General features: G+C 41.9%; 1 protein-coding gene across 6 annotated transcripts in view; it reads right to left on the bottom strand.

Moving 5' to 3' along the window:
- Positions 1-8,189: 8,189 nt before the first annotated feature.
- IPO11 (importin 11) overlaps positions 8,190-25,212 on the bottom strand; it is a 297,412-nt gene continuing 280,389 nt past the window's right edge. For all 6 annotated transcript variants that reach the window (XM_048851646.2, XM_048851648.2, XM_048851647.2 and 3 more), the window contains one exon: positions 8,190-9,791. In XM_048851646.2, coding sequence (XP_048707603.1) covers positions 9,627-9,791 — 165 coding nt within the window. In that variant the 3' untranslated portion in view covers positions 8,190-9,626. The remainder of the gene's footprint in view (positions 9,792-25,212) is intronic.

Genomic DNA, 25,212 nt, shown 5'->3' with positions numbered 1-25,212 from the left:
AGATAGTGAGTGGGAATTTAGAGGTGATAGTCTGTATCATTGTCCTCTAACTGCCCCAAATAGCTTCAACAATAGATTTTTGAACAAAAGTTAATTGTAGTCAGTTTTCTTCCATTCATTTTGCATTCCCCAAGAGTCAGCAAAATCCAGTATGTACGTGCAACTACTGTACCTTATGGAAAGTTTCTTCTGAAGCAGTTAAAGCTGATTATATGATGATTACTCATCATTATTAATTATAGCTAGGAAGTAAGATGGAAGTTGAGAACTTTGAAGAATTAGCAATTAATCATTTACTTTCTGAAGCAGCAGCATTCAAGCAAGACAAGTAAATGAGTCTGGAAAGCCCTCAAAATGTGCACCTTAATTATAAATATGCTGTATTTGCTAACTCAAGACATAGTAAGTTCAGTTGTTCAAATCTCCTTAAAATCTCTAAATTAAGCATTATAAAGAGTTTGGAAATAAACAATCGAAAATTTTTTTTTATTAAACTATAGCTAATACCATTCAGTAAAGATCTGACAATGGATTTGTGATTATCTTGTGAACTATAAATGGAATTTTATAATTGTTGAGCTGTCAAAGAAAATGAAACATTGGTTATGCATATAGGTGATGAGTCATGTCCATGTCGATAACTTGTCTGTCATTCAGTAGTCTTATCATAAAAGGATCTAAATATCCATGAAAAAACAGATTTTTGATGGACAGCTAAGCTACAGGAATAGACTCCATAAAGGAGACAATTTTCAAACAGTCAGGATGGCCTGGCCATGGTTAGAATCAATAGGATTTGTTTTTTTAACTTAACTGGTGGGCTGTTTACAACTTTTATTCTAGATTTATTTTCTTCACATTATAATTTAAATTCTATCCAGATTAAATGCTCTTTAAAGCAATGCCAATATGAAAATGCTAGTCTGGTTGTGGGTATGTAATAGAATTTAATTATCAATGGAATTGCAGCGTGCTATACATGGCTGTCTATTATTCTATTTATACTCATACAGCAATGATCCCACAATTACTCCTAGACTGCAAGCACTTTGAGGCACAGTGCCTAGCCCAACCGGGTACTGATCAATGAGTAGGGCTGCTAGGTGCTATAGTAATAAATAAATAAATTAATAATAAAATAATGTAACTTGAAGATGGCAATACAGCACAATCATGATGAAATATTTAGCACCTGTACAGATCACACCCTATTAGCAAACCAGTGGATGCCCTGAAATGAGAACTTAGCACACTTCCAACTGTCTCAAGGTAGAATATTCCTGCTGAGCAAATGGTATTGGGTGGAAATCATGCTACATTGAAAAAGTATGGTTTTTGGTAAACGACTCTTAGTATGCACACTATATCAACGCTTTTGTGAACATGGCAGTTATGAAAAGCAGGTCTCTTGGCACTGGTCATACCATCTCAGGCTGTGAGCCTGACCAATCAGAAGTTAAACAGGATCCAGTCTGATCAATACTTAGGAAGCTTCCAATGAAAAGTCAAGCGCCATAGAAAGAGGTGGTGTCAATTCAATACCTATAACAAAACCTAGGTCAGTACCAAGTCAAAATCAAAAACAGGATTTACTTTTAGGGAACAGTGACATAAGCTGGTGCTTGGGTGATAAGTAGAACCAAGAGTCTGGCCCCGGGCCATTAATGATCCAATAGCATATTTTGTAAGAACAAGGGTACTAGCCTTAGTGTCCTGGCCAAATTCCTTCTGTAGTTTCATTGGACATGCTTGTATCTCCAATTTCAAACAAATAATTGTGTGGAGTGTTGCTATGCACTGTTAAATAGTTTTACCCCAGAGTTGGCTGTACTTTATTGATGGCTAAAATAATTACTGAATAAACAGCATTTGGGGCCTAATCATTCATGAGCAACCCGAGGTGCACATTAGGTTAGAAATGGAGTACTTCCACAGCTTTTCACTGTGTTGATGGTCAATGCAACAGAGATCTGTACAAAACAAAACCAAAACCATTTGTTCCCCCCCACAACAACTATATCTCAAGATTCCAATTTAAAAACCAACAACAAAACTCACATATTTACTTCGCTACATGCTAAACTTCTTATTTAATCACACTGCTTTCACGGCTTCCCATTACCATTCAGATTATAAACTCTTTTGGTCAGAACCTTGTCTTCACATCTGTATGCAGTGTCCAGCATAATGGTCCCCAAACTGTGGGGCGTGCCCGCTTAGCAGGGCATGGAGGAACATTTGGGAGGGCGTGGCGGGGCTGGGCCAGCCCCTATGGGGGGTGGGGGTGGAGTGCCACCCAGCCCTGCTCTGTTCTGGCCCCAGGTCTACTCCCGGCCCCACCCCAGCTGTGGTCCCAGCATCAGCCCCTGGCTCCTGGCCGGGCCACAGCTCTGCACCTGGCTGTGGCCTCAGCTGGTGGCCCTGACCTGGCCACAGCTCCACTCCCGGCCGCAGCCTCAGCTCTGCCCCCCCAGCCTCAGCCCCTACTTGGCCGTGGCTTCACTCCTGGCCCAGACACACCCCTAGCCTTGGCCCCTAGATCCCATCTGCTGTGGCCCCATTCCCAGCCCCAGCTCTCGGGGGAGGAGGGGGTATGGGCAGAGGTAAGGGGGAGCGTAATGTAAAAAGTTTGGGGACCATTGGTCTAGCACATTGTTGGTATGTATCAGTTGAATAATTTTGCCCAAAAATTGGGGTTGGGAGGAGACAGATACATTCCTTTGCAGCCCTGCAAGACCAGTCTTCCTCAGTGCCAGAATGAGAAATTTCTAAGCTGATTTTTTCCCCTCATTCATAACTAATGTAGAAATTGGAGATGGTCAATATTATTGCTGGAGGCTCTGGACTAAACCCCGTTCTTCCATCAAGACCACCAAACAAGTTTTTCCAAAACTGGAGAAACACTCCAGCCACCAACTGTTAGCATTAAGATAAAAACTTGACATTATATTGACAAACCTTAAGGCAATTATATGTTTAAGTTTCCCTTTAAAGAAAAAGTTCTAATTGTTATATATTGTATTCTGGGTCATTACCAGACTATCAATGGGTTGAAGGAGGAAAGAAACTGCCAGAAGAAAGTAAATTATCAACAGGTAAGAAATTTCTCATTTTGCTGCATAGCATCTCTCCTGACTCACCACAAATAGGAAGTAGTGAGAAGCGATTCCCCCAAGTAGGGAGGGAGAAGGATAAAGCAAAATTTTCATGATAATAGTAGAATAATATGAGCAAGATGAAATTCCCCCCATATAAAGCAAAAGCTTAGTAATTGAAAAAAGTATTTGCGAAATAATCCAGTAACCTCTAGCACATTTGGTCCCCATCCTGGTCTTCCTCGAGGGCACCCACATAAAGGTTTCAGGCTTCCTAGCTGTCAGCTCACTCAAGTGGAGACCAATGTCTCTCGCTCTCCAGACTGGAGGTTTAGGCTTGCAATTCCTCTGAACTTCACTGTGACTTCCGCAGGAGGTCTGACTAGGGTCTAGTGCCTGTGGTTAAACGTTCTCCAGAGGCCATAAGAATGTATACCAGTTACCAACCAGTCTTCAGAAAGAAAAACACATTTATTCTTAGGGTAAAAGCATTACAGAGAAAACATATAAAAAGAATAAAAATTTCTATGCACATGTTAAAAGCTTACCAGCGGTCTCCCATCGGTTTTATGGGGTCCAGTAAGCCAACATCCTTTCACAAGGGTTGCGGTCCTCCCTTCGGCAGAGGATCCTGTCCATTTGCTGAATGAAAAGGACTTTGTTAGTCTAAACTCAGCCATTTTATACCAAAAGCCTTTTCTTTATCTGTTGGTCTCTGGAAAACCCAGTTTGAACTAGTACATGCAAACCTCCCCAAGGGGTTGTACATCTAGAGGGGGCGGGGGGGGGGAAGAGGGGTGTTACAACCTGAGTGAATCACTTTAATCATTCCCCATTATTTTTAGTCCTTGGAGGAGCTGTGGTAACCCCCTGCCCCCAGAGTTGCATACAATCCCTGGCTTACAGTGATATATAAACCATTTATAAACTTAATACAATGTGGTCCCCAAAGATACTGTGTACAATTGCATCTTTCTACCAAAGGATGCCGCTGCAGAGGAACAGAAACTTACTTTGCCATTCTTTCTCAGATGAGGCAGAGACGCACACTTCACACAGTATAACTAAGGACTGTGGAGAGGGATCATTGATTCCCATCTTTGAATGGCTTCCCAGATGCATAACATGCCAGCGAGTACAAGACTTTAACATCTACAGAGAGAGAGAGCTAGCATGCAAGCACTGCCAGCAGCAGCTTTGCCCCATGGCAAGTGGGCAGACAACCAGAGGGCACCAATTCGCTAGAGGGCTAGAACTTCTGGTATCATCCGAAGACTGGCTCCACCCCAGCTAAAATCACATCAGGGATGGGGGGAATTGGAAGAGCTGACAAAGCTCTAGATGCTTACAGGACTTCCCTACTGTTGTTAAAGGAGGAGAGGGAGCTTGTTGGAGTGGTGCTGAACAAAAGGCTGCTCCTGCAGGTGATTCCTCAGTTGAGGACTAGGAGAGAGGAGCTAGGAGCTTAAATGAAGTCGCTAATGCACAAAGATGAATAAAAATGAAAGTCATAAAACTTGTTACACTGCCAGAGGCAGAATTTCTGGTGGACTGAATTGAAGGGCACGGATTAGTCCTGGAGCCTCCAGCAATAATATTAAACCACCTCCAAACTTCCCAAGTGGAGGGGCCGGGGTGTTACGCATTTGTTATGAACCAGAAGTTGTGCAGCAGAAATATGTTCTAACACAAGCTACTTTCTTCCCCTTCAATAAAAACATATAAACAAGCCTCTAGCACTTACTTTGGCCTCTGCCCATCTCTCCTATGATACCTTCCTGGACAGGCTCCCATCCCGCGCTGCAGCAGTCTTCAGACAGCATGCCATATTTCCACCCCCACCAGAATTCCCCCGTAGGTGTCTCTCCATTTGAAAGCTCACTTGGTTCATCTACTTCTCACAAACGCCTCCAATATGTTCTCCCTCTCCCCTCCTCACAAACATCAGTCTCTCCTCTACCAGCCCATTCCCCACATGCTCTCCCTTTTCCCAAACTTACCTCATTCTTGCCCCAGCATACTTCATTCTGTCCTCTCTCTGAAGTTCCCCCAGTCTGTCGTTTGGACAGTTTCTTTCCCCTCTCCACAATCCCTCCAACCTCTATTCCCATTCCTCAGAATTTCCTTCTTCTTTCCCCAAACCAACCTCACTCTCTTCATTGCTCCTCCACTTGTGATTGTCTCCTCCTCCCTCTCTCCCCAACCCCACAGCTAATCCCTGTCCTCCATGACTGTCCTTTAAGAGGAAGGAAGGAAGAAACTGCACTTCCTGTAGGACCTGCCTGCTGTACAGGCACTGAACCAGCAGGGCAGGGGCCCAGGCAAGGCACTGAGCCAGGGCAGGCAGAAGCGAAAGCAGCAGTCTCCCGCTTGCCTTGCTGAATGTGGAGCAGGGAAGGGGACAGAAAGAGACAGAGACCCTTTCCTGCCTTTCAGAGTCTGAGCCCCTATTCATGGCACAGCACGGTTTCTGGTGATGCTCAGAGGGCACAATTCCCATTCCGCTGCTGCCTCAAATCTGAACCACTTTCCTGGCAGAGCGAGGGTCCATGGGCTGAAAGCCAGGCAGCCACAATTCCCATGAGGCTGCAGTCTGAGGCAGGGCTACTACACTGGAGGGACAAAGAAGCTTCTCTGCCTGCCTAGACCTGCTGGAGGGTGGGGGAGGAGCGGTAAGCATGCTACAGAGCACAGCAAGACTCTGTGTGCAGGAGAAAAGCCCCAGCAAACACTCCCTCAGCAGGAGGGCGAAGGAGAATGGGCGCCCCCGTGCCCCGACCTGCTCGGCGCTCCTGCCGGGGAGCAGGGTCAGGATGCGGGGGCTTGCCCCGCTCTGCCCACCCGGTGCTCCTGCTGGGCAGTGGAGTTGGGGTGTGGAGGCTTGCCCTGCTCCACTGGCCCGGCGTTCCTGTGGGGAGTGGGAGAAGCCCCCATGCCCGACCCTGCTCCCCAGCAGGAGTGCTAGGAGGGGCGGGGGAGGGGCAAAATGCAGGCACAGTGGGGAGGGCCCCCTTCTTGCTCTGGCCCAGGGCCCCACAAAACCGTAATCCGCCTCTGTCCACTAGTAATGAATGAGAATCCGTAACATAAAAGTACCTAGTGAGATTTTCAAAAGCACCCAGGTGCCTAGCTGCATCTTCAGTCACCTAAATATTTTTGAAAATCTGGGCCTAAGGGTTAATCTTACTCTCACTGAAGTAAATGGCAAAGCTCCCATTGGATTTAATAGTTCAGGGCTAAAATATGAAATCCCCCAAAATGAAGAACAATCTTTTTTTTAATTATTATTTAGAGTAATTGATTAACAATAACAGTGTTGTGAAAGTCTATTACATTTTTAATTGCAACAGTCATTTAACATTAACAACTAGTCTGTTAATTAGCCAAGGGTGGATCAAGTCTCTAATATGAAAAACAATGACATGCAGAAAACAGAAATGTTCCCTGTCATTCCTGCATTTGTTTAGGTAATTAATAAATAATAATAATAATTAATTAATGTTATTTCAAGCTGTCTTTGTGTCTAAGGCTTACAGATAATTATTTGAATTGTTTTTATCTCAGCTGGGCTTTTCAATGGGAATTATGAGGAAGACAAAGACTAATTACATTTTGAATGAACGGGCAAGATCCTGGTGCTGTCCTCTGATGAATAACCAATGACCTGAGGTACTGGATTACAGCATTTTATGAAATCAGTCATAAGAGACTGTTAATTTAAATTAATTACTCAACATAGAGGGAAAGAGATACCATAGATTTAGCCAAGGGAGAGAAAAACAAAAACTAAACACAAGAACATTTTCCTGATTATAGTAAGAATTTTGCTAATAGGGTTAGAATTTTTGATCTCTAAGAAGTCACTCTCAGCTCTGCAAACATAGTTCAAGAAGTACCAAAATCCTGTAAGAAAGAGTCTGTTCCATTTATTTCCAGACCAGTGGAAATCAAGGTTAGCATAGCTCTCTTAAGAAAATGAAAGTTACTTACCTGTAACTGGAGTTTTTTTGAGACGAGTGTCTGCATGGTGGGATCAAGGCACCCATGCCATCGGCTTCCAGAACCTTCTGGAATGCTGTGTCCATTGGGACCCTTTGCCCCTCCCATCATGGAGGGTTGAAAGGATACAAAAGGAGGAATGGCCCCAACCACCCTTGAGTTCCTGTTCCTTTCTAATCCATAGCAACCAAATCTCACAACTTTCTAGGATTTGCCTATCACACATTTCTTTTGAGGGATGATTGGGTATGTTCCATATGCAGAACAAGAGTTAATGGACATACAATTACAAAACTACCAAAAAAGCAGTGTTAAGCATGTATTGCTGGAATCAATTACAGACTAGTACACACTCCCTCAAGACATCTCTGTCATACAGCTCCAGAACTATCCATTTATAACATAGCATTGTATGACATGCAAAAAAACTTTGTTTCGAAGCTCATTCTCCTGGAAAGTGGGCACATTAGGAATCAGCGAGGTATTGTTTTGACATTAAAGACCACATATTTTTCAAAATAACTTTTTGTTAATTTTGTGATTGCCTTTTAACAAAAATACTCTTAGAACTTAGGGTGTTTTTGGCGCTTTGAATTAAAAGCTATATTTTTATCGAGGGATTTAAATAAAGTAATAGTTAACATAGCTATTTTAGTAAATCTGCTGTATCAATACCTAAACTGAAAACCCATCAGGAGGTGGAAAGATGTGCATTCTGTGAGAATTTCTATCTTAAAAAATATTTATGCCTTAGTATTTATCATCACATTAACAGACATAGGCATTCTACAGAATATGTCAGAAAAGCCTATTTAATATGTTCTATTTAAATTTATTTTAGAATGTGTAATGGAAATATATTAACGGTGGGGGGGGGGGGGAAATCATGCTAAGTAGCTTTTAGCCTGAATCATCAAGCACAAAAGTTAAATCTTTAGTGAAGAATTCAGAACCATAATATTGCCATTTACAATTCACAGCACTGTTATACCTTATAGGTACAATAAGACTCTTCAAGGATGTATGAATCTCTAAACTATTGAGAGTGTTTTGAATACTTAAGAATAAAAGCATACAGATTAAGACAGTCAGAGGTGAGATATCTTTGGAAAGTTTAATTGAAACTTTACTGTTTTTGTCTTTTTGGAAGAATCAACATTTCCAGCACATTTTCAGTTCTATAAGATTACAAAGGGGCAGTAGGTTCTCCAGTTACATACTGTACCCAGGTTTCTATACAAAATTCATACTGTACATTTTGCTACCATGTTTTCAACAGTTTCCTTTAAAAAAAAAAAACCAACCAAAATACAACAATCCACAACTAAAAAGGGTTCTGACAATAGAGGGCAGATGGGAAATGTAAAGCACCCCCAAACCCTCAAAAAACCAAACCACCCAAAAACAAAACAAAAACCACATTTTTTCTCTCCTGGGGATGAGGACAGGAAAGAGGGATGGACAGAAACTTTCCTTTGTGTCACTGACAGAGCTCTGAACATTCCTTCCTCCATCTTTCTTAATTTACCATTCTCATCACCATTCATCGTGTCTGAGCCGAAGTTAAAGCTCACTGAAGTCAAAGGGCTACGGATCAGATCCTTAATCTTCTGAAGAGGGCACTATGCAGCAACACAGAGCATACCTTTCACCCCAACTTCTTGCAAGGCCGGTAGTATATACCCACAATACACTCAGCTCCCACCAGCCTGAGAGAAAGAGACTAGGATCAGAAAATGAACTTGGGTCTCTGATACAGGACAGAAGTGCATTACCCCAACATCTTTGGGTTCTTACACTACATATTTAAGTAGAAAACATGTCTGCAGAAAATAAAATAAGACAATTTCCCTTTTCGAACAAGTTTACCCATACGTGGATCAGTATCATGAAAATAAAACATTTGGCTGATAAATCTGTTTTCTTTTCAAACTGGTGTTTATCTCCCCAAGCATGAAAATCTTACGAATATGTATGTATATGGATGTATGTAATATATAATATTAAAATCCAATTAAAGACAATGTCTTTTAGTCTCCTGCTGCAATAATTTCACTTGTTTAAATGGCTGAGCAGAATTGGGTTTTTTTTATTATGGTGTAATAAACAATTAAAAATGTAAGGCAGCCAAATTGAGCTGTTGTTACACAAAATATCTCCAACATTAGCCCTCACTTTTCCTCAAAGTGTTAAACACACATGATTATCAGATAATGAAAACATTTCTTTTTCTATTAACAGTAAATTAAGCAGTTGTTTTCACTGTACACATTACCCCATGCTATTCCTCATATATATAAAATTACACTCTTGTGAAACAGGTTTGTAAACTCTAGTTAGGAGCCAATTTACGTTTATTGTGTCAATCCTTCAGAAAGAAAAAAAATCAGTTTCACTGTCTCCGCTTCTTTATTTTTTACACAAGTTATTTTTAGCTTTTAAGCAGGTTTCTGCATGTAAGATGGAAGGCTAGGTGTTTTTCCCTATTTTTGAACTGGAGAGTTAGAGATACAAAATCTTGTTTCTGACTCTTTAGAAGCCTTGCAAGAATTCTTGTAGTTGTGTGACTATTTCTGTATCCACTGTTTCCATAAGTGCCTGAAAGGCTTGTTCTCCCAGTAATTCTTGCTGTGCCTTTAGCTTCTCATAGACGAATTGCTGCAGCGACACAGTGTGTACAGGGTCCTTCAGTGCAAGCTGTGGAAAACAGATAAACGCAAAAATATAGTAATGCAGGCAAGAGGCAGTCCCAACACACCAGTGACTCATACATCTATTTTATAATCTGAGCTGGAGTAATAAAAAGCTTTTGCTTTCCTTTGTACTTGTGCTGAGAAATGGTCTCACTGAGTCAAATTCTTCCAAGGAGAACTCAGTTACCTCCACAATGAAAATTAATCTGTAGTTTCAAACTAGTTAAACGACCATTCTCAACCCATGGACTCAAACTGCTAAAATACTTTGCACTTCTATAACTTCTTCCAACTATTCTTATACTTTCAATCCCAACTTCTTTTCAGTGATCTCTGTATAGCAAATGTTTCCGCACCTGTGTACATTAGTTTCCATATTGTAAAAGACTTTGCAAATTGAAACACATTAGTTATTTCTAATGTGTAGTAATTTCACGTGTCTAGCAGTTTTTGTAATGTATATGCTAAGATAACACCATCAAGTCTTATTCATTAATATATATTAATAATGTTTAGATATGTACAGTAGAAACTCAAGAGTTATGAACACCTCTGGAATGGAGGTCGTTCATAACTCTGAACAAAACATTATGGTTGTCCTTTCAAAAGTTTTCAACTGAACATTGACTTAATACAGCTTTTAAACTATACTATGCAGAAGAAAAACGCTGCTTTTAACCATCTTAATTTAAATGAAAAGCACAGAAACAGTTTCCTTGCCTTGTCAATTCTTTTTTTTTTTTTTTTTAAAAACTTTCCCTTTAATTTTTTAGTGATTTACGTTTAACACAGTACTGTACTGTATTTTTTTTTGGGGGGGGGGGGGGGGTCTCTGCAGCTGACTGACTGCTTACTTCCAAAGTTCCAAATGAGGTGTGTGGTTGACTTTTCAGGTCATAACTTTGGTGTTCGTAACTCTGAGGTTCTACTGTATGCAAAAAAGCAAATTCTATACTACACCCATTACCGCCTAGGTAACTTTTGTTCTCTGAGGGTATTGCTTTTGAAGATCTATATTGGTAGAGTGCATGCATTGCCACACAGTAACAGAACCCATTTCAAAGCAATTAGCCCTTCTGGATGGGAGTGCATGACCCTATGTTCCAACGCTCTGGAATCAAGAGTATAAAGCCCTTAACCCCAGCTGTCCCTCTGTTCCTCTCTGATATGTCTGCTAGATTGGAGGATGGAGTTTTCTGTGAGTGTCAACCATATGGAAAATTTGAGTAGTCTACTATTTTGTTATTTAGATCTTTCAGCCTTAGAAAAGGTGAGATGGCACTGAATTTCTCAAATGTCATGTTTTTAATTAATTTTAATTAATTAATTTTAATTAATTAACAAAGTTGCTTGTAAATACTCATAAAAATCATTCTGAACTCAAATAGCAAGTGCTAAAAGTTTGGGGCAGATACACTGTATTCTTCATACATAACAAGGAGTTCAAATCCCCGCTTTAGGTACAAAGCGCAACTGAACTTTAAACACTGGATGCACGTGTACAATAATAAATGCATTCTATGGAGTGACATTAGACATTTTCAGAATCCACTGAATACTATATCTAATATTATTGATTTATACAATATTTAATGTTACTAAAGTGATTAATCATGAAAAAAAACCAACGTGAGGAATCTCACAAACCTAAAAGTACCAGACAATCCAAAGTGACTCTTAATCTACCCACTCTGCCTAGAAGAGTGGTCCCCAAACTGTGGGGTGCCCCGCCCCGGGCAAGGAGGGGCACAGATTAACGTTCGCGGGGGGGAGGGGAGCATGCAGTGGGCCCAGGCCAGCCCCCATGACGGGTGGGGAGGGAGCATCATTCTTTCAGCCCCACTCCGCCCCCAGACCAGCTCTGCCCCCAGCCTTGCTCCTCCCCCACCACCATTCAGGCCCCATTCCTGCTCTGCCTCCAGGCCCGGGCTAGCCCCCATAGGGGGCAGTGAAGGAACACCATGCTTCCAGTCCCACTCTGCCCCCAGACCAGCTCCACCACAGTCCTGCTCCGCCCCCAGGTCCACTCCACCCCATGCTCCACCCCCAGCTCAGCTCTGCCCTCATTCCCTCTCTGCCCCCAGACCAGCTCTGTCTCTGCCCCCAGATCTGCTTTCAGCCCAAGCTCCGCTGGTGAGGAAGCCTTGGCTGTCCAGTAATGGGCTGGGAGGAGTTGCACACAGATTCTGTTACTGGTAAACGGGGCATGACTGGAACAATTTATGAACCACCGATCTAATATCTCGAGGCCAAAAATGACCTTCAGTACTCCAATGAATGCTTCTTATGTTTGAGCTACAGTCTTTTACTTTTAAAGATTTACAGCTTGGAGTACTACATTTGATTTCATTAAAACATACATGCTCCAAATAGGTATGTTTGTTTTTTGTAAATTTAAAAAACCTCCACAGTGGGAGTTGATGTGCTTTAAGCATGTTACAGTATTGTCCAATATACGTTAGGATTTTTTGTACCTGATATCCAGAATCAATCTGAAAATTGAATTTTTAAAGCTCTTTTCAAGGATTTCTAGACAAAGCCCATCAGAAATCATAACTAATATATGATTATAATGATTGCCAAAACAAATCACATGGGCACCAATGCAGATCTCCAGTGTAATCAATGAGATTCCACAAATTGGAACACACTAGCTATTTCTAATGTGTACTAGAGGCACAGTGGTACTTCTTTGTGGATCCTTTTTCAGGGTCATAGAATCATAGAATATCAGGGTTGGAAGGGACCTCAGGAGGTCATCTAGTCCAACCCCCTGCTCAAAGCAGGACCAATCCCCTTGACACTAATAATGGGGGAGGGAGGTTAATAACTACTTCTCAGGTATTATCTTTATAAACCAGATTAGTACCTGCTTGAGGGAGAAATCCGAAATCTACTTCACACCATTCTCTTATATCTGAAGAAAATGTCCTTCCTTATGGAACTAAAGTCTTGATCCCACTAGGTTCGGAGCATTTTGGCTTTGAACCAGCAAAGCATTTAAGCATGAGTAGTCTCACTGGCTACTTAGGTTGTAAGGGGCAGGGTGCAACTTTTCCTTGTGTGTGTGGTTATAGTACCTAATACAATGGGGTTCTGATCTCAGATACAGGTGTTCCTGAATGTGAGCAGAGTGGAAAACATGTACTTTCCAATTTTTTTTTTTAAAAAGCACTACCTTTTTTCAACATCTTTATTACCGAAATAGGTGAGTGATAGGATTGACAAGGGCTGGCTTCTTTCTTGTCAGTCCTACAATCCCACTGCTATCCTTTGAGTCCCTGATGAAAGTTTCTTTGTTCCCTTGTCACTCCATGGGTGACAAATTCCACCATTCAGAGCCACTGTTTACTTCTTCAGGGAGATTTAACATGTCATGAATGTAGACTTACCTATAGGGTGACCATATTTCCCTATGCTGAATATGGAACACCTGGTAAAAGTACTCGTATTCAAGCGAGTTCAACGGCAATCAGTCAGAACTATGCAGTACAAACATTCAAATTAACATCAAGTTGACTGAGCCCCTGTTAAAAAGAAATTCTGCATAGTTGGATTCTTTTTATTTATCTTCTTATCTTTAAGGCTTTAGGGTTCACACGGGCAGGGGTGACACCCCCCTACCCCACCACACATGGGGAGAGATGACACACACACACTCCAGTACACCTCTTTCACACGGGGTGGGTGGTGGTGTGACCAATCCACCCGACCCTCCCTGCCCAGTGCTCTCCGCACTCTATGCCCAGCTGGGCCTCTGGGACAGACCTGCCTCTCCTGGTACCTAGCGTCGCGGCTTCCCAAAGCAACAAGTGGGGGGCACACAGGGTCACATGCCCCCTCCCCCCAGATTTCTGCCAGGGTTCACACCAGAATGTGGCCAGCAGCAGCCTTGCGGGAGGGAAGAGATGGGAGTTACTTCCAGGTGCAGGGAAGGAAGAGCGGGGGAAGGGATGACCTGGCCCCTGTCTTTGTAGAGCTCATCTCTTCTCCCCTCCCCACCCCTACCCCATGTGGCTGGAAGCAGCTTGTCCCTTCCTGCCCACACAGGGTCAAAAGGCAGCTAACACCTCCAGGCTGCTGCTGGCCACCGACATAACCCAGCTGCTTCCAGCTTCAGTGCGGGCAGGACTGGGGAGGGTGAAGAGGTAAAGCAGGGAGAAACTAGCGAGAACAGGAGCACACAAAGGGCCAATGGGTGGGCAGCAGACTCAAAACACCTTCTGAGTCATCCAACATTTCCCTGACAAATGCTGGAACTACATGAGCACCTCCTCCCTGCTCACACCATTTAACAAATGAAAAACGTTTTAGCACACTCAGGGCCTCAAACACTAGATTCAAGCTGTGTAGAGCAAGGCGAATCACTTACCAGCAAGCATTTGATCTCCAGTACGAGCTGCATACACCTCAGAATCAATAAGAAGGACTTGCAATGTGATTTGTCTAGGTGAAAAGCACCCTGACAAATCACACTGGTACCAAGTTCATTTGGGGGAGTCCGTGTCACTTGCTGAGCAACAGCACAGAGCTGCTGATCTATGGTCTGAATGGCATGTAGCTGTCCAACAGCTGCTGACATTTCCTTACGTTTCAGCATTCTGGCATAGACTGTGGCCATGACAGCTGATTGGACATCCACAATAAGTGCATATGCAACTGCTGTGTAGGTGCTATTCTTTGTTGCAAGCTTGTGGTTTAAATCAACCCAAAATAGAATCACCTGAGTGTTAACAATATCACCATCATTTTGCTATTGGTCGGAGGTAGTACTGTTAAAAGTCACCAAAAGTGAGCTCAAATGGTGTTTATTTGTAGGTGACAAGAGTTTATTTTCCCAAGTACTTTTTCAACTTTTCATTGGTTCTGGACGTGTTCTAGGTTCTCAAATGCTGCATACTGTATAAAAGACTTGGGTTGCCCAGTAAGAGTAGGTGACTCCCTTCCCACCTTCCATGATATTTCTTGTGATGCTGGACTATCTGCAGACTGTTCTTGAATTACTATTCTAGACGATGAATGGAAGGTGCTTGTTCCATTACCGGCCTCTGTAGTGATGTCTATACTATCACCTTCTTTATGGATGAGATTACAACCAACACAAAGTGGTATAATTCAATTTGGAATTAACAAATCTACCTGGAGTCTTTCTATTTCAGTTTTTACAGGATTAGTGATTAACCGACTCAGCTCATCATCACTGATAAAAAAAAATCCATGGAAGTGTAGTATCTCTATTAAATTCATGGTGTAGCTATGCGGCAAGGCTTATGTGCAGTGGTGTCATAATTTTGGACCAGTTAAATACTATGTACTCTACAATTTGAATGTCTTCTGAATGAGGATACTCATTGCTAGCTGAATTATATGGCTCTTTATCTATCAACCAAAGGACAAACTTTTGCTCCAAGTGGGGCATAAAAGTAGCTGACCTCTATAAACTACAATCACCTGGCTTTAGATAATACGGAGTCTTTCCTTCTGCCTATTTCAGAGTGAAGGATTGAAGCAGAATTATATAAAACCACTTGTTCATTTGAAAGCTTCTCATCAGGCTCACTCGCCAGAAGAACATTCACAAAATGTGAATTTAAATTCCTGTTTCAGATTACTAGCAGTTTGGATAGCATCAGTTAATGTTATTGAACAGCATAGAACAAGGGTAGACTTGCTTTGTCCATGCTGTGCATGGAATGAAATTGCAGAACATAGTGTCTTCCTAATTTTGCCTGTAATTTGCTACTGGAATAGCTTGCACTTTCTACATCTGAGGGAAGTAGGGCTTTATATCTTTGTAGCAGCTTGGAGAGAGACGAGCCTTGTTGTACATGAGACCATTGTCTAGCTCTTCCATCACCTGATAAAATGCAATGTCATCAGGTGAATATATTGTTGCAGTGTAACTGGATGGTTTTGCTTTATGATTTGTTTTACGGACCTAGGAAGAAAGGTACGTTGAGTGATAAGCTGCATTCTTAGCAATCAAGTCTTCCTCAGATATTCTGCACTTATGTCATCATATTTTCTTTGAAGTGCTCCCTCCCTTTGATTGGTTATTCTGAACTGAATATCCTTACAAAATCTGGACCCTCTTTCCAAGCTGAATTAAATTGTTAGCAACCGTGGTACTAGGTTTGCTTACCTCCATGTCAGCTTCATGCACATGAGTTGTGCTCACCTGGAAGTCTAATATACTAGTGAAGCTTAATTTTAAGGTTCAACTTTCCCTGGGATGTAAGGCAGCTAGGTAGGCCAATCTGTAGGAGATCCACCAATAACTCAGTTGCTAGGAATCTTTGGATGAGAAATTTAAAATGACAAGAATGCTAAAATTGGTTAAACTAATCTCTCTGACAGAATAACTGATAATTTCTCATTATTGCCCAGAGAGCTGAGATACTATTAATAAGTTACCAGTTACCGTACATGGTAAAGTGTGAATGAGTTGTTCCTTACAGGTCTCTGTTCAGATGACAGTTATATGAAAGGCACTTAATATTATTTTTGTAAAGCATTTTAATATTTTGTATAGCAAACTGACAGATTTGAACAATTTGCATATATTTAAACTGCACCGTCTTCTAAAATATTGTGATTTTGTATCAAGAATTTTTTTTTCTTAAAGTTTGTATTGAAATTGACGTTTAGTTAGGGATCTTTGTTTAAATTTTGTGTTGTGATTTTATTGAAATTATTGCATTATATGAATGGAAACTTTTCTACATGATCATAAAATAACAAGCTTGGTAATGTATATACACCTGACAAGACTCTTTGTCTTCCTCTGCACATGAATCAGGAAAACTCCCCATGGGAAAAATAAATTTGACATGTAATTCAGATCGAGTATCTGGTTTCTATTTCTAGTTCTTCCACAGACCTCCTGTGTAATCCTGGGCACTTAATTTCTGTGCCTCATTTCCCACATGGGGATAAATGTGGGGAATAATACTATTTAATTCTAACTAACATGTGTTGTGTTTGGAGATCTTCATAAGGTAGGCCCTACAGAAATACATATTATTATTGTTATAATTGGTCTACTAAATTGAATTAGGATATTCTTAATAAGGACAGCAACTTAAGTGAGACATTTTCCTGAAAATTGAACTAGCCTAATTATAATGTACGGCATTGATTGTTACTTAATTGGGACAGCATTAGCAAAAATTCTGCTCAGTGAGGATTCAGTCAGTGTCAAGGGGTTAAGTAATATTTACATTTGAAATGGTTAGCCTTCGAATTCAGAAATGGCCAAGGAAGGATTAAAAGAAGAAATGTACTGAATATCAGCTCAGTATCAGCCTTTTTATTCAGTTCAGTGTTAACTCTCATTATAAAGCTTTTCAGACTGTTTATGAAAAAAAGATTATCAGAACAACTGCTTAATCACGATGACAGACACTCAGTAAAGGTTTCCCAATAAAGCAGATACCACTGTAGTTGGCATATGAAACACTGCTGCATAGCTTTCTAACAGGCTGATAAATAGTACTTTTAATGTTGAAACAAGTAATCTTTGTCTAGGTATTTATCGGGCTACCATCAATGTAGTATCTAAGTACCTCAAAGCAGTTACTAATTTATGATGATGCCACTACTCTGAGGTCAGAACTGACTCAGAAGTGTGCACTGGAATCAAGTCACTGAATCTGCTATAGCTCTCATTTCCCAGTTATTTATATTATGAAAGCATCCAGAGGTCATGATCAGGATTGGGTGCTGTACAAATATAGAAGTATAGAATATAGAAGTCCCTTTCCCAATGAGCAGAGACAGAGGGTGAGGTTCTGAACTGAGCCTCTTAGAGACCTAGCACAGAACTTGCAGCACACAGGGAGAAAGGTTAATGTGGCTTTAAGCTTGAAAAGAGATAAAATTCATGGGGTTTTTTTAAGCTTAAGCAATGAGGGTTCAACGCCAGTAGAACTTTGAAGATGTTAAAGAGAAATAATCCACAGTTTCGTTGATTACCACCAAATTGTTCTCATGCTATCAACAATACTGTTGCACTGTATGGGACACAATATTTTACTGTGTGCATTGTACTGCAAACAAGCTAATAAAAAAACAAATAAACCTATTTATAATTAGTACTGTACCAATATTTTTCTTATTGATTTCTGTATACTTTTTATAAATCTATATTTGTGTGTGATGCACTATATTATGTAGAAAAAATCCCAATAAAAATCATTTTCCAGCAAGATGGCTGCAACAAGGAAGGTCTCTCATGGGTTCCTTATTGTGAGAAAGGCTCTTTATTTTACAAACTTTCAGCCAACATGCCTATACAAACTGGATTCTGTTTTCCTTTAAGTATCTTGAGCTATCTACAGTCTCATCAGAAAAACGGCATTGCATGACTTCCCCAGGGATGAACTTATCTCACAGGAAGGATCAGACAAATACTTTAATTCAAGATCAGGCAGGGATGAGTCAAATGCAGCCTAATCCTCAGAGTTAGATTTACAATATAATAAGAGAGACAAATCAATAGTCTCTTTATAATCACAGTGGTTAACTTTTTTCTTTATTATAAGCAGTGAACAAGTACAATTTCTCACAGTTTATTATATATATATATATATATATGTTATTTTCTCAGCAAATTATAAGAAATACTAGGCAAGAGAATAAAAAAAAAGTTCCAAATACATACCCATATGAAAGTAATCTAACTTCAACCAAAAAATCATTTACTTCAATATAAAGTTAAGTATTCTCAGACCTCTAGTATGCAGGTTGCAGAGTAGCAGCCGTGTTAGTCTGTATCCGCAAAAAGAAAAAGAGGACTTGTGGCACCTTAGAGACTAAGAAATTTATTTGAGCATAAGCTTTCGAGAGCTACAGCTCACTTCATCAGATGCATGTATTGGAAAATACAGTGGGGAGATTTTATATACAAAGAGAACATGAAAAATGGGTGTTACCATACACACTGTAACAAGAGTGATCAGGTAAGGTGAGCTATTACCAGCAGGAGAGTGAGGGTGGCTGGGGGGGGGAGGGCGGAACCTTTTGTAGTGATAATCAAGGTGGGCCATTTCCAGCAGTTATCAAGAATGTCTGAGGAACAGTAAGGGGGGGAAATAAACATGGGGAAATAGTTTTACTTTGTGTAATGACCCATCCACTCCCAGTCTTTATTCAAGCCTAAGTTAATTGTATCCAGTTTGCAAATTAATTCCAATTCAGCAGTCTCTCGCTGGAGTCTGTTTCTGAAGTTTTTTTGTTGAAGAATTGCCACTTTTAGGTCTGTAATTGAGTGACCAGAGAGATTGAAGTATTCTCCGACTGGTTTTTGAATGTTATAATTCTTGATGTCTGATTTGTGTCCATTGATTCTTTTACGTAGAGACTGTCCAGTTTGGCCAATGTACATGGCAGAGGGGCATTACTGGCACATGATGGCATATATCACATTGGTAGATGTGCAGGTGAACGAGCCTCTGATAGTGTGGCTGATGTGATTAGGCCCTATGATGGTGTCCCCTGAATAGATATGTGGACACAGTTGGCAACAGGCTTTGTTGCAAGGATAGATTCCTGGGTTAGTGTTTTTGTTGTGTGGTGTGCGGTTGCTTGTGAGCATTTGCTTCAGGTTGGGGGGCTGTTTGTAAGCAAGGACTGGCCTGTCTCCCAAGATCTGTGAGAGTGATGGGTCGTCCTTCAGGATAGGTTGTAGATCCTTGATGATTACCTGGAGAGGTTTTAGTTGGGGGCTGAAGGTGATGGCTAGTGGCATTCTGTTATTTTCTTTGTTGGTCCTGTCCTGTAGTAGGTGACTTCTGGGTACTCTTCTGGCTCTGTCAATCTGTTTCTTCACTTCAACAGGTAGGTATTGTAGTTGTAAGAACGCTAGATAGAGATCTTGTGTGTGTTTGTCTCTGTCTGAGGGGTTGAAGCAAATGCGGTTGTATCGTAGAGCTTGGCTGTAGACAACGGATCGTGTGGTATCTGGGAGTGGATGTGTCATTACACAAAGTAAAACTATTTCCCCATGTTTATCTCCCCCCCTATTGTTCCTCACGTGTTCTTGTCAACTGCTGGAAATGGCCCACCTTGATTATCACTACAAAAGGTTCCCCCCTACCGCTCTCCTGCTGGTAATAGCTCACCTTACCTGATCATTCTTGTTACATTCTTGTGTATGGTAACACCCATTGTTTCATGTTCTCTGTGTATATAAAATCTCCCCACTGTATTTTCCACTACATGCATCCGATGAAGTGAGCTGTAGCTCACAAAAGCTTATGCTCAAATAAATTTCTTAGTCTCTAAGGTGCCACAAGTCCTCCTTTTCTTTTTCCCTAGTATGCAGTGCACACTGTTATTTCACTTTAAAAATGTTTCAGTTATGTTGTGATACTCATTATCAGAAGAAATCTGTCTCTAAAACTATAAAGCAATGAATTAACATTCTATTCCAAGATAAACCCCAGTGGTGTTTAAATTAAATAATCCTTAACTGACCAGAAAGTATTATTTAAACCTCACTTTACAGAGACTTTTTCCATTGTGTTCCCAATATCTCATGGGTCATGGGACTACTGTTTGAATTCAGACCATTTACTGCAAGATGGATTAAGTGCAGCTGAGAGTCTGGCCCTAGATTTACAGTTAATGGAGCATGATGTACTTTAGAAAAACTTTTAACTGCTGTACTGAAACACTCTTAAATATAGAGAGAACAACACTCTAGTAACTAACTTGCTATACTCTTATAAAACTACATTTACAAATAAAGTATCTCTCCATAATGCATGAAAAAATAGTATAGTAGATTTCTGACAAGTTGCACTGTCAATCATTCAAAAGTAAAAAACAGTTACCTACCTTTCATAACTGTTGTTCTTCAAGATGTGTTGCTCATGTCCATTCCATTCTAGATGTGCACGCACCCACGTGCGTGGTCATTGGAGATTTTTGCCTTAGCGGTATCCATAGGGCCAGCTCTGGCACCCCCTTGAGTGCCGCGTTTATGTGTCGGTATATCAAGCACCACCAGCCCTATGCCCTCTCAGTTCCTTCTTGCTGACAACCCCGACAAAGGGGTCGGAGGGCGGGTAATGGAATGGACATGAGCAACACATCTCAAAGAACAACAGGTACGAAAAGATAGGTAACCGTTTTTTCTTCTTTGCATGCTTGCTCATGTTGATTCCATTCTAGGAGACTCACAAGCTCGTGTCCTTCTCCCTTCTCCTTGCATACCCTTGAGGAGGCTGCCAAGGTCTTGGTGGCAGGGGCGGCCATAACTTCTTCCATGCAGACTGGGGCATATGCATGCCCAGCGAGCGAAGGGTGGCCCAAGTGTCCTTTTACCAATGCAGTGTCGCATCAGTTTGCTCTGAAAAGAGACCATTCCCATCGAATGGGAGGTCCTGGATAGAGGTCTGCATCTCTTGGGACAGGCTGGGAGTCTGAAGCCAGGAGCTGCACCTCATGACCACCCCGATGCGACCACCCTAGCTGCCAAGTCTGCACATCCCTCGCCATCTGGCTGTCGTGGTGTCCTCCTCCACCAGGGTACCGAATTCCTGGGCTAGATCCTGAGGGAGGGACGCCTTGAACTTATGGAGGGAGTCCCATGAGTTAAAACTGTACCTGCCCAAGAGGGCCTGATGGTTCACCATCTGGAATTGCAGGCTGGCTGTTGAATACATTTTTCTCTCCAAAATGTCCAGTCTTTTGGCCTCTTTATTTTTGGCAGTTGAACTAGATTGCCCATGCTTGTCCTTTTCATTGGCCACAGAGACAACCAGCAAGTCTGGATGTGGGCAGGTATAAAGGTACTCAAACCCTTTGGCCGGGATGCAGTACTTCTTTTCGGCCGTTTGGAGGTGGGAGGGATGGATGACGGGGTTTACCAGAGGGCCATGGCAATTTTCAGGACCCCGTCATGCACTAGTAGTGCAACACATGCTGGAGTAGAGGCTGAGACGACACTGAACAAGGTGTCCACCTGCTCAGCCATCTCCTCCACTGGCAGTGCATTACCAGCATGACCCATGCACTCTTTTAAGGCCACTGCGCTGGCCACTGGCTGTGCTACCAAGGCGGCCGTAGATGTCGACGCGGCCTTAGGTGACCATTGGCGCTGGTGGGGTCTTGGCCAGGGGCTGAACTGCCCTTCCATGCCAGAGGAATCCCCTTCTGGTGACCACGGCGGGGCCACTGACCCCTGTGTCTGCCTGCTGACCGTCGCTGCCGGAGACCGGTGTTTGGAGTGGGAGGACCTGTGCTGGTATCAAGGGGGCCAGGGGGACTGGAATTACGACAGGGCAGGCAACCGAGAGCTGGGCTGAGGATGACCGGTGGAGGATGAACGGTGCACCAGTGCAACGGAGACTGGCGCCTTCCCTGAGGCGATCTGCATTGAGATGGTGGGGATCATGATTGTGGTGCCAGTGACCGACGGTGAGCCCTAGAAGATCTGGGCTGTGCTGCCGGAGATCTGTGGCATGGAAATAGAGAATGCTGCCTGTCTTGGGCTTCTTCATTTTCTTTCTGGGTGATGGGGAGAGGTGCTGGGCGGAGCCTGGTGCCAGGGGTGTGCTGTGCACTGAGGCCGAGGTACTAGGCGAGTCTTGGCGGGAAGGCTCAGAAGTCAGACAAAGGGCCAACTCCATGACGAAAGCCCGCAAACCAATATCCCGCTCTTTCTGAATCCGGGGTCGAAAATTTTTACAAATATGGCACATGTCTTTCACATGTGACTCCCCCAAGTACTTGAGGCGGCAGTTGTGGGGGTCACTTAGTCTGTGACAGTCCGCACAGGGCTTAAACCCTGGAGACTGGGGCATGCTTCACCTGGGGCAAAGTCCCCGCTGGGACTCTAACTTCTAACTCCTAACTACATTTAACTAACTACTATTAACAACTATTTACAAGGCCCTAAGGCTCGAAGTCGGAAGAGATGAAACCACTAGCCCTTGCTATGCAAAGACAGGTGCTCCGACTAACCACCACAGGCAGTAAGAAGGAACTGAGAGAGCACAGAGCAGGTGGCACCTGACATACCGACGCATGAGTGCAGCACTGGAAATGGTGCCACAGCTGGCTCTACGAATACCACTAACTTCAAGAACCTCAGTGGTGTTTAAATTAAATAATCCAGGCAAAAATCTCTGACGACCGTGCACGTGGGCGCGCGCATACCTAGAATGGAATCGACATGAGAAAACACTTGAAGAAGAACCATTCATTCTTAGAAGTCAGCTGATGAAACAATGCAGACAAAAGAAGAAATGCACATGCTTAATATCATGATGTCATTTTCAAAAACTGATTTTTGGCGTACCAGATGCAGACCTTTTATCTAAATGTTCTGTTACTCAAAGAAATATTTTGTCTAATGAAATAACAAAATTACACTAGAGAGATTTTACATTCCCTCTCACTGGCAAATTTGCTTTCGGTGGCTCAGTTGCAGAAGTGCAGATCTTGGATTTCTCCTTGTCACTTACTGTGACTACTAGGATGACGACCAGTTATCACTGAAGAAGATTTCCCTGTTATCTAGGACTCCCTCCTCTGCTTCTCCACATTACTTCCTTCTGACCTGAAAGAAATATGTTAAGCTACTCTACCTCCCGATATAAGATGGTGGATTTCTTGTAAACACCAGTGCTTGGAAAGCCTGGTTGGTAGTGAGTCTGCATTGTCTCAAATGAGACACACAAAGTAAATTAAAAGGTGAATGCCATACAATGTCATTCTGTGGCTTGGTCTATGACAGTTCAGATGACGGGTTCTGTATATCAGTACCCTATCAGGAAAAAAAAAAAACCTAGGGAGGAAGAACAAAAATTCAAGCTTGGACTAAAAGACAACAACTAAGGTGAAGGGAAGAAGTGGATTATTTTATGCAACAGCAAATATATCCTGAATTAGCATTGTTGGGTCTGGGTACCTGCTGCCAAAAAGGGAGCACTTAGCACAGAATTTTATTGCAAACAGGTCTTCAAAACAATTTACAAGCATTGCATTCTTACTGAACTTGGCTCTATTAAAGCAACCAAACCACTATCATTATAAAAGGATACAATAAACCTGCTATGTATCAGTAAGATAATATTTTTGTGGATTGTGAAACTGTTTTATTATTTCTTTTAATGAATATGTTCTAATTAACTTAAACTATGGAAGTTTAGAATTAAAAATACAAAATTAAAAACAGCTGAATGGGATTATTGTAATTAGGGATACTGCAATCTTAATGAAAAGTGGATTTAGCTAGATTAATATGCAGAGTTGACCTAAAACATTAATCGGCTCTACTTAAAATTAGCATGCAATTTAAAAAAGGAGGACTTGTGGCACCTTAGAGACGTCTTGATGTCTGATTTGTCTGATCTGGTGAAGTGAAGAAACAGATCAGAAGAGTACCCAGAAGTTACCTATTACAGGACAGGACCAACAAAGAAAATAACAGAACGCCACTAGCCATCACCTTCAGCCCCCAACTGAAACCTCTCCAGGGCACCATCAAGGATATACAACCTATCCTGAAGGAGACCCATCACTCTCATAGATCTTGGAAGACAGGCCAGTCCTTGCTTACAGTAAGACAGCCCCCCAACCTGAAGCAAATACTCACCAGCAACCGCACACCACATAACAAAAACACTAACCCAGGAACCTATCCTTGCAACAAAGCCTGTTGCCAACTGTGTCCACATATTTATTCAGGGGACACCATCATAGGGCCTAATCACATCAGCCACACTATCAGAGGCTTGTTCACCTGCACATCTACCAATGTGATATATGCCATCATGTGCCAGCAATGCCCCTCTGCCATGTACATTGGCCACACTGGACAGTCTCTACGTAAAAGAATCAATGGACACAAATCAGATGTCAAGAATTATAACATTCAAAAACCAGTTGGAGAACACTTCAATCTCTCTGGTCATTCAATTACAGACCTACAAGTGGCAATTCTTCAACAAAAAAACTTCAGAAACAGACTCCAACGAGAGACTGCTGAATTGGAATTAATTTGCAAACTGGATATAATTAACTTAGGCTTGAATAAAGACTGGGAGTGGATGTGTCATTACACAAAGTAAAACTATTTCCCCATGTTTATTTCCCCCCCTTACTGTTCCTCACACGTTCTTGTCAACTGCTGGAAATGGTCCACCTTGATTATCACTACAAAAGGTCTCCCCTCCCCCCCCGCTCTCCTGCTGGTAATAGTTCACCTTACCTGATCACTCTTGTTACAGTGTGTATGGTAACACCCATTGTTTCATGTTCTCTGTGTATATAAATCTCCTCACTGTATTTTCGACTACATGCATCCGATGAAGTGAGCTGTAGCTCTCGAAAGCTTATGCTCAAATAAATTTCTTAGTCTCTAAAGTGCCACAAGTCTTCCTTTTCTTTTTGCGGATACAGACTAACACGGCTGC

This window comes from Caretta caretta, chromosome 5, assembly GCF_965140235.1.
Source record: "Caretta caretta isolate rCarCar2 chromosome 5, rCarCar1.hap1, whole genome shotgun sequence".
Lineage (NCBI taxonomy): Eukaryota > Metazoa > Chordata > Testudines > Cheloniidae > Caretta > Caretta caretta.
Note: the sequence above shows the minus strand (reverse complement) of the source record. Positions and strands in the feature narration are given on the sequence as shown.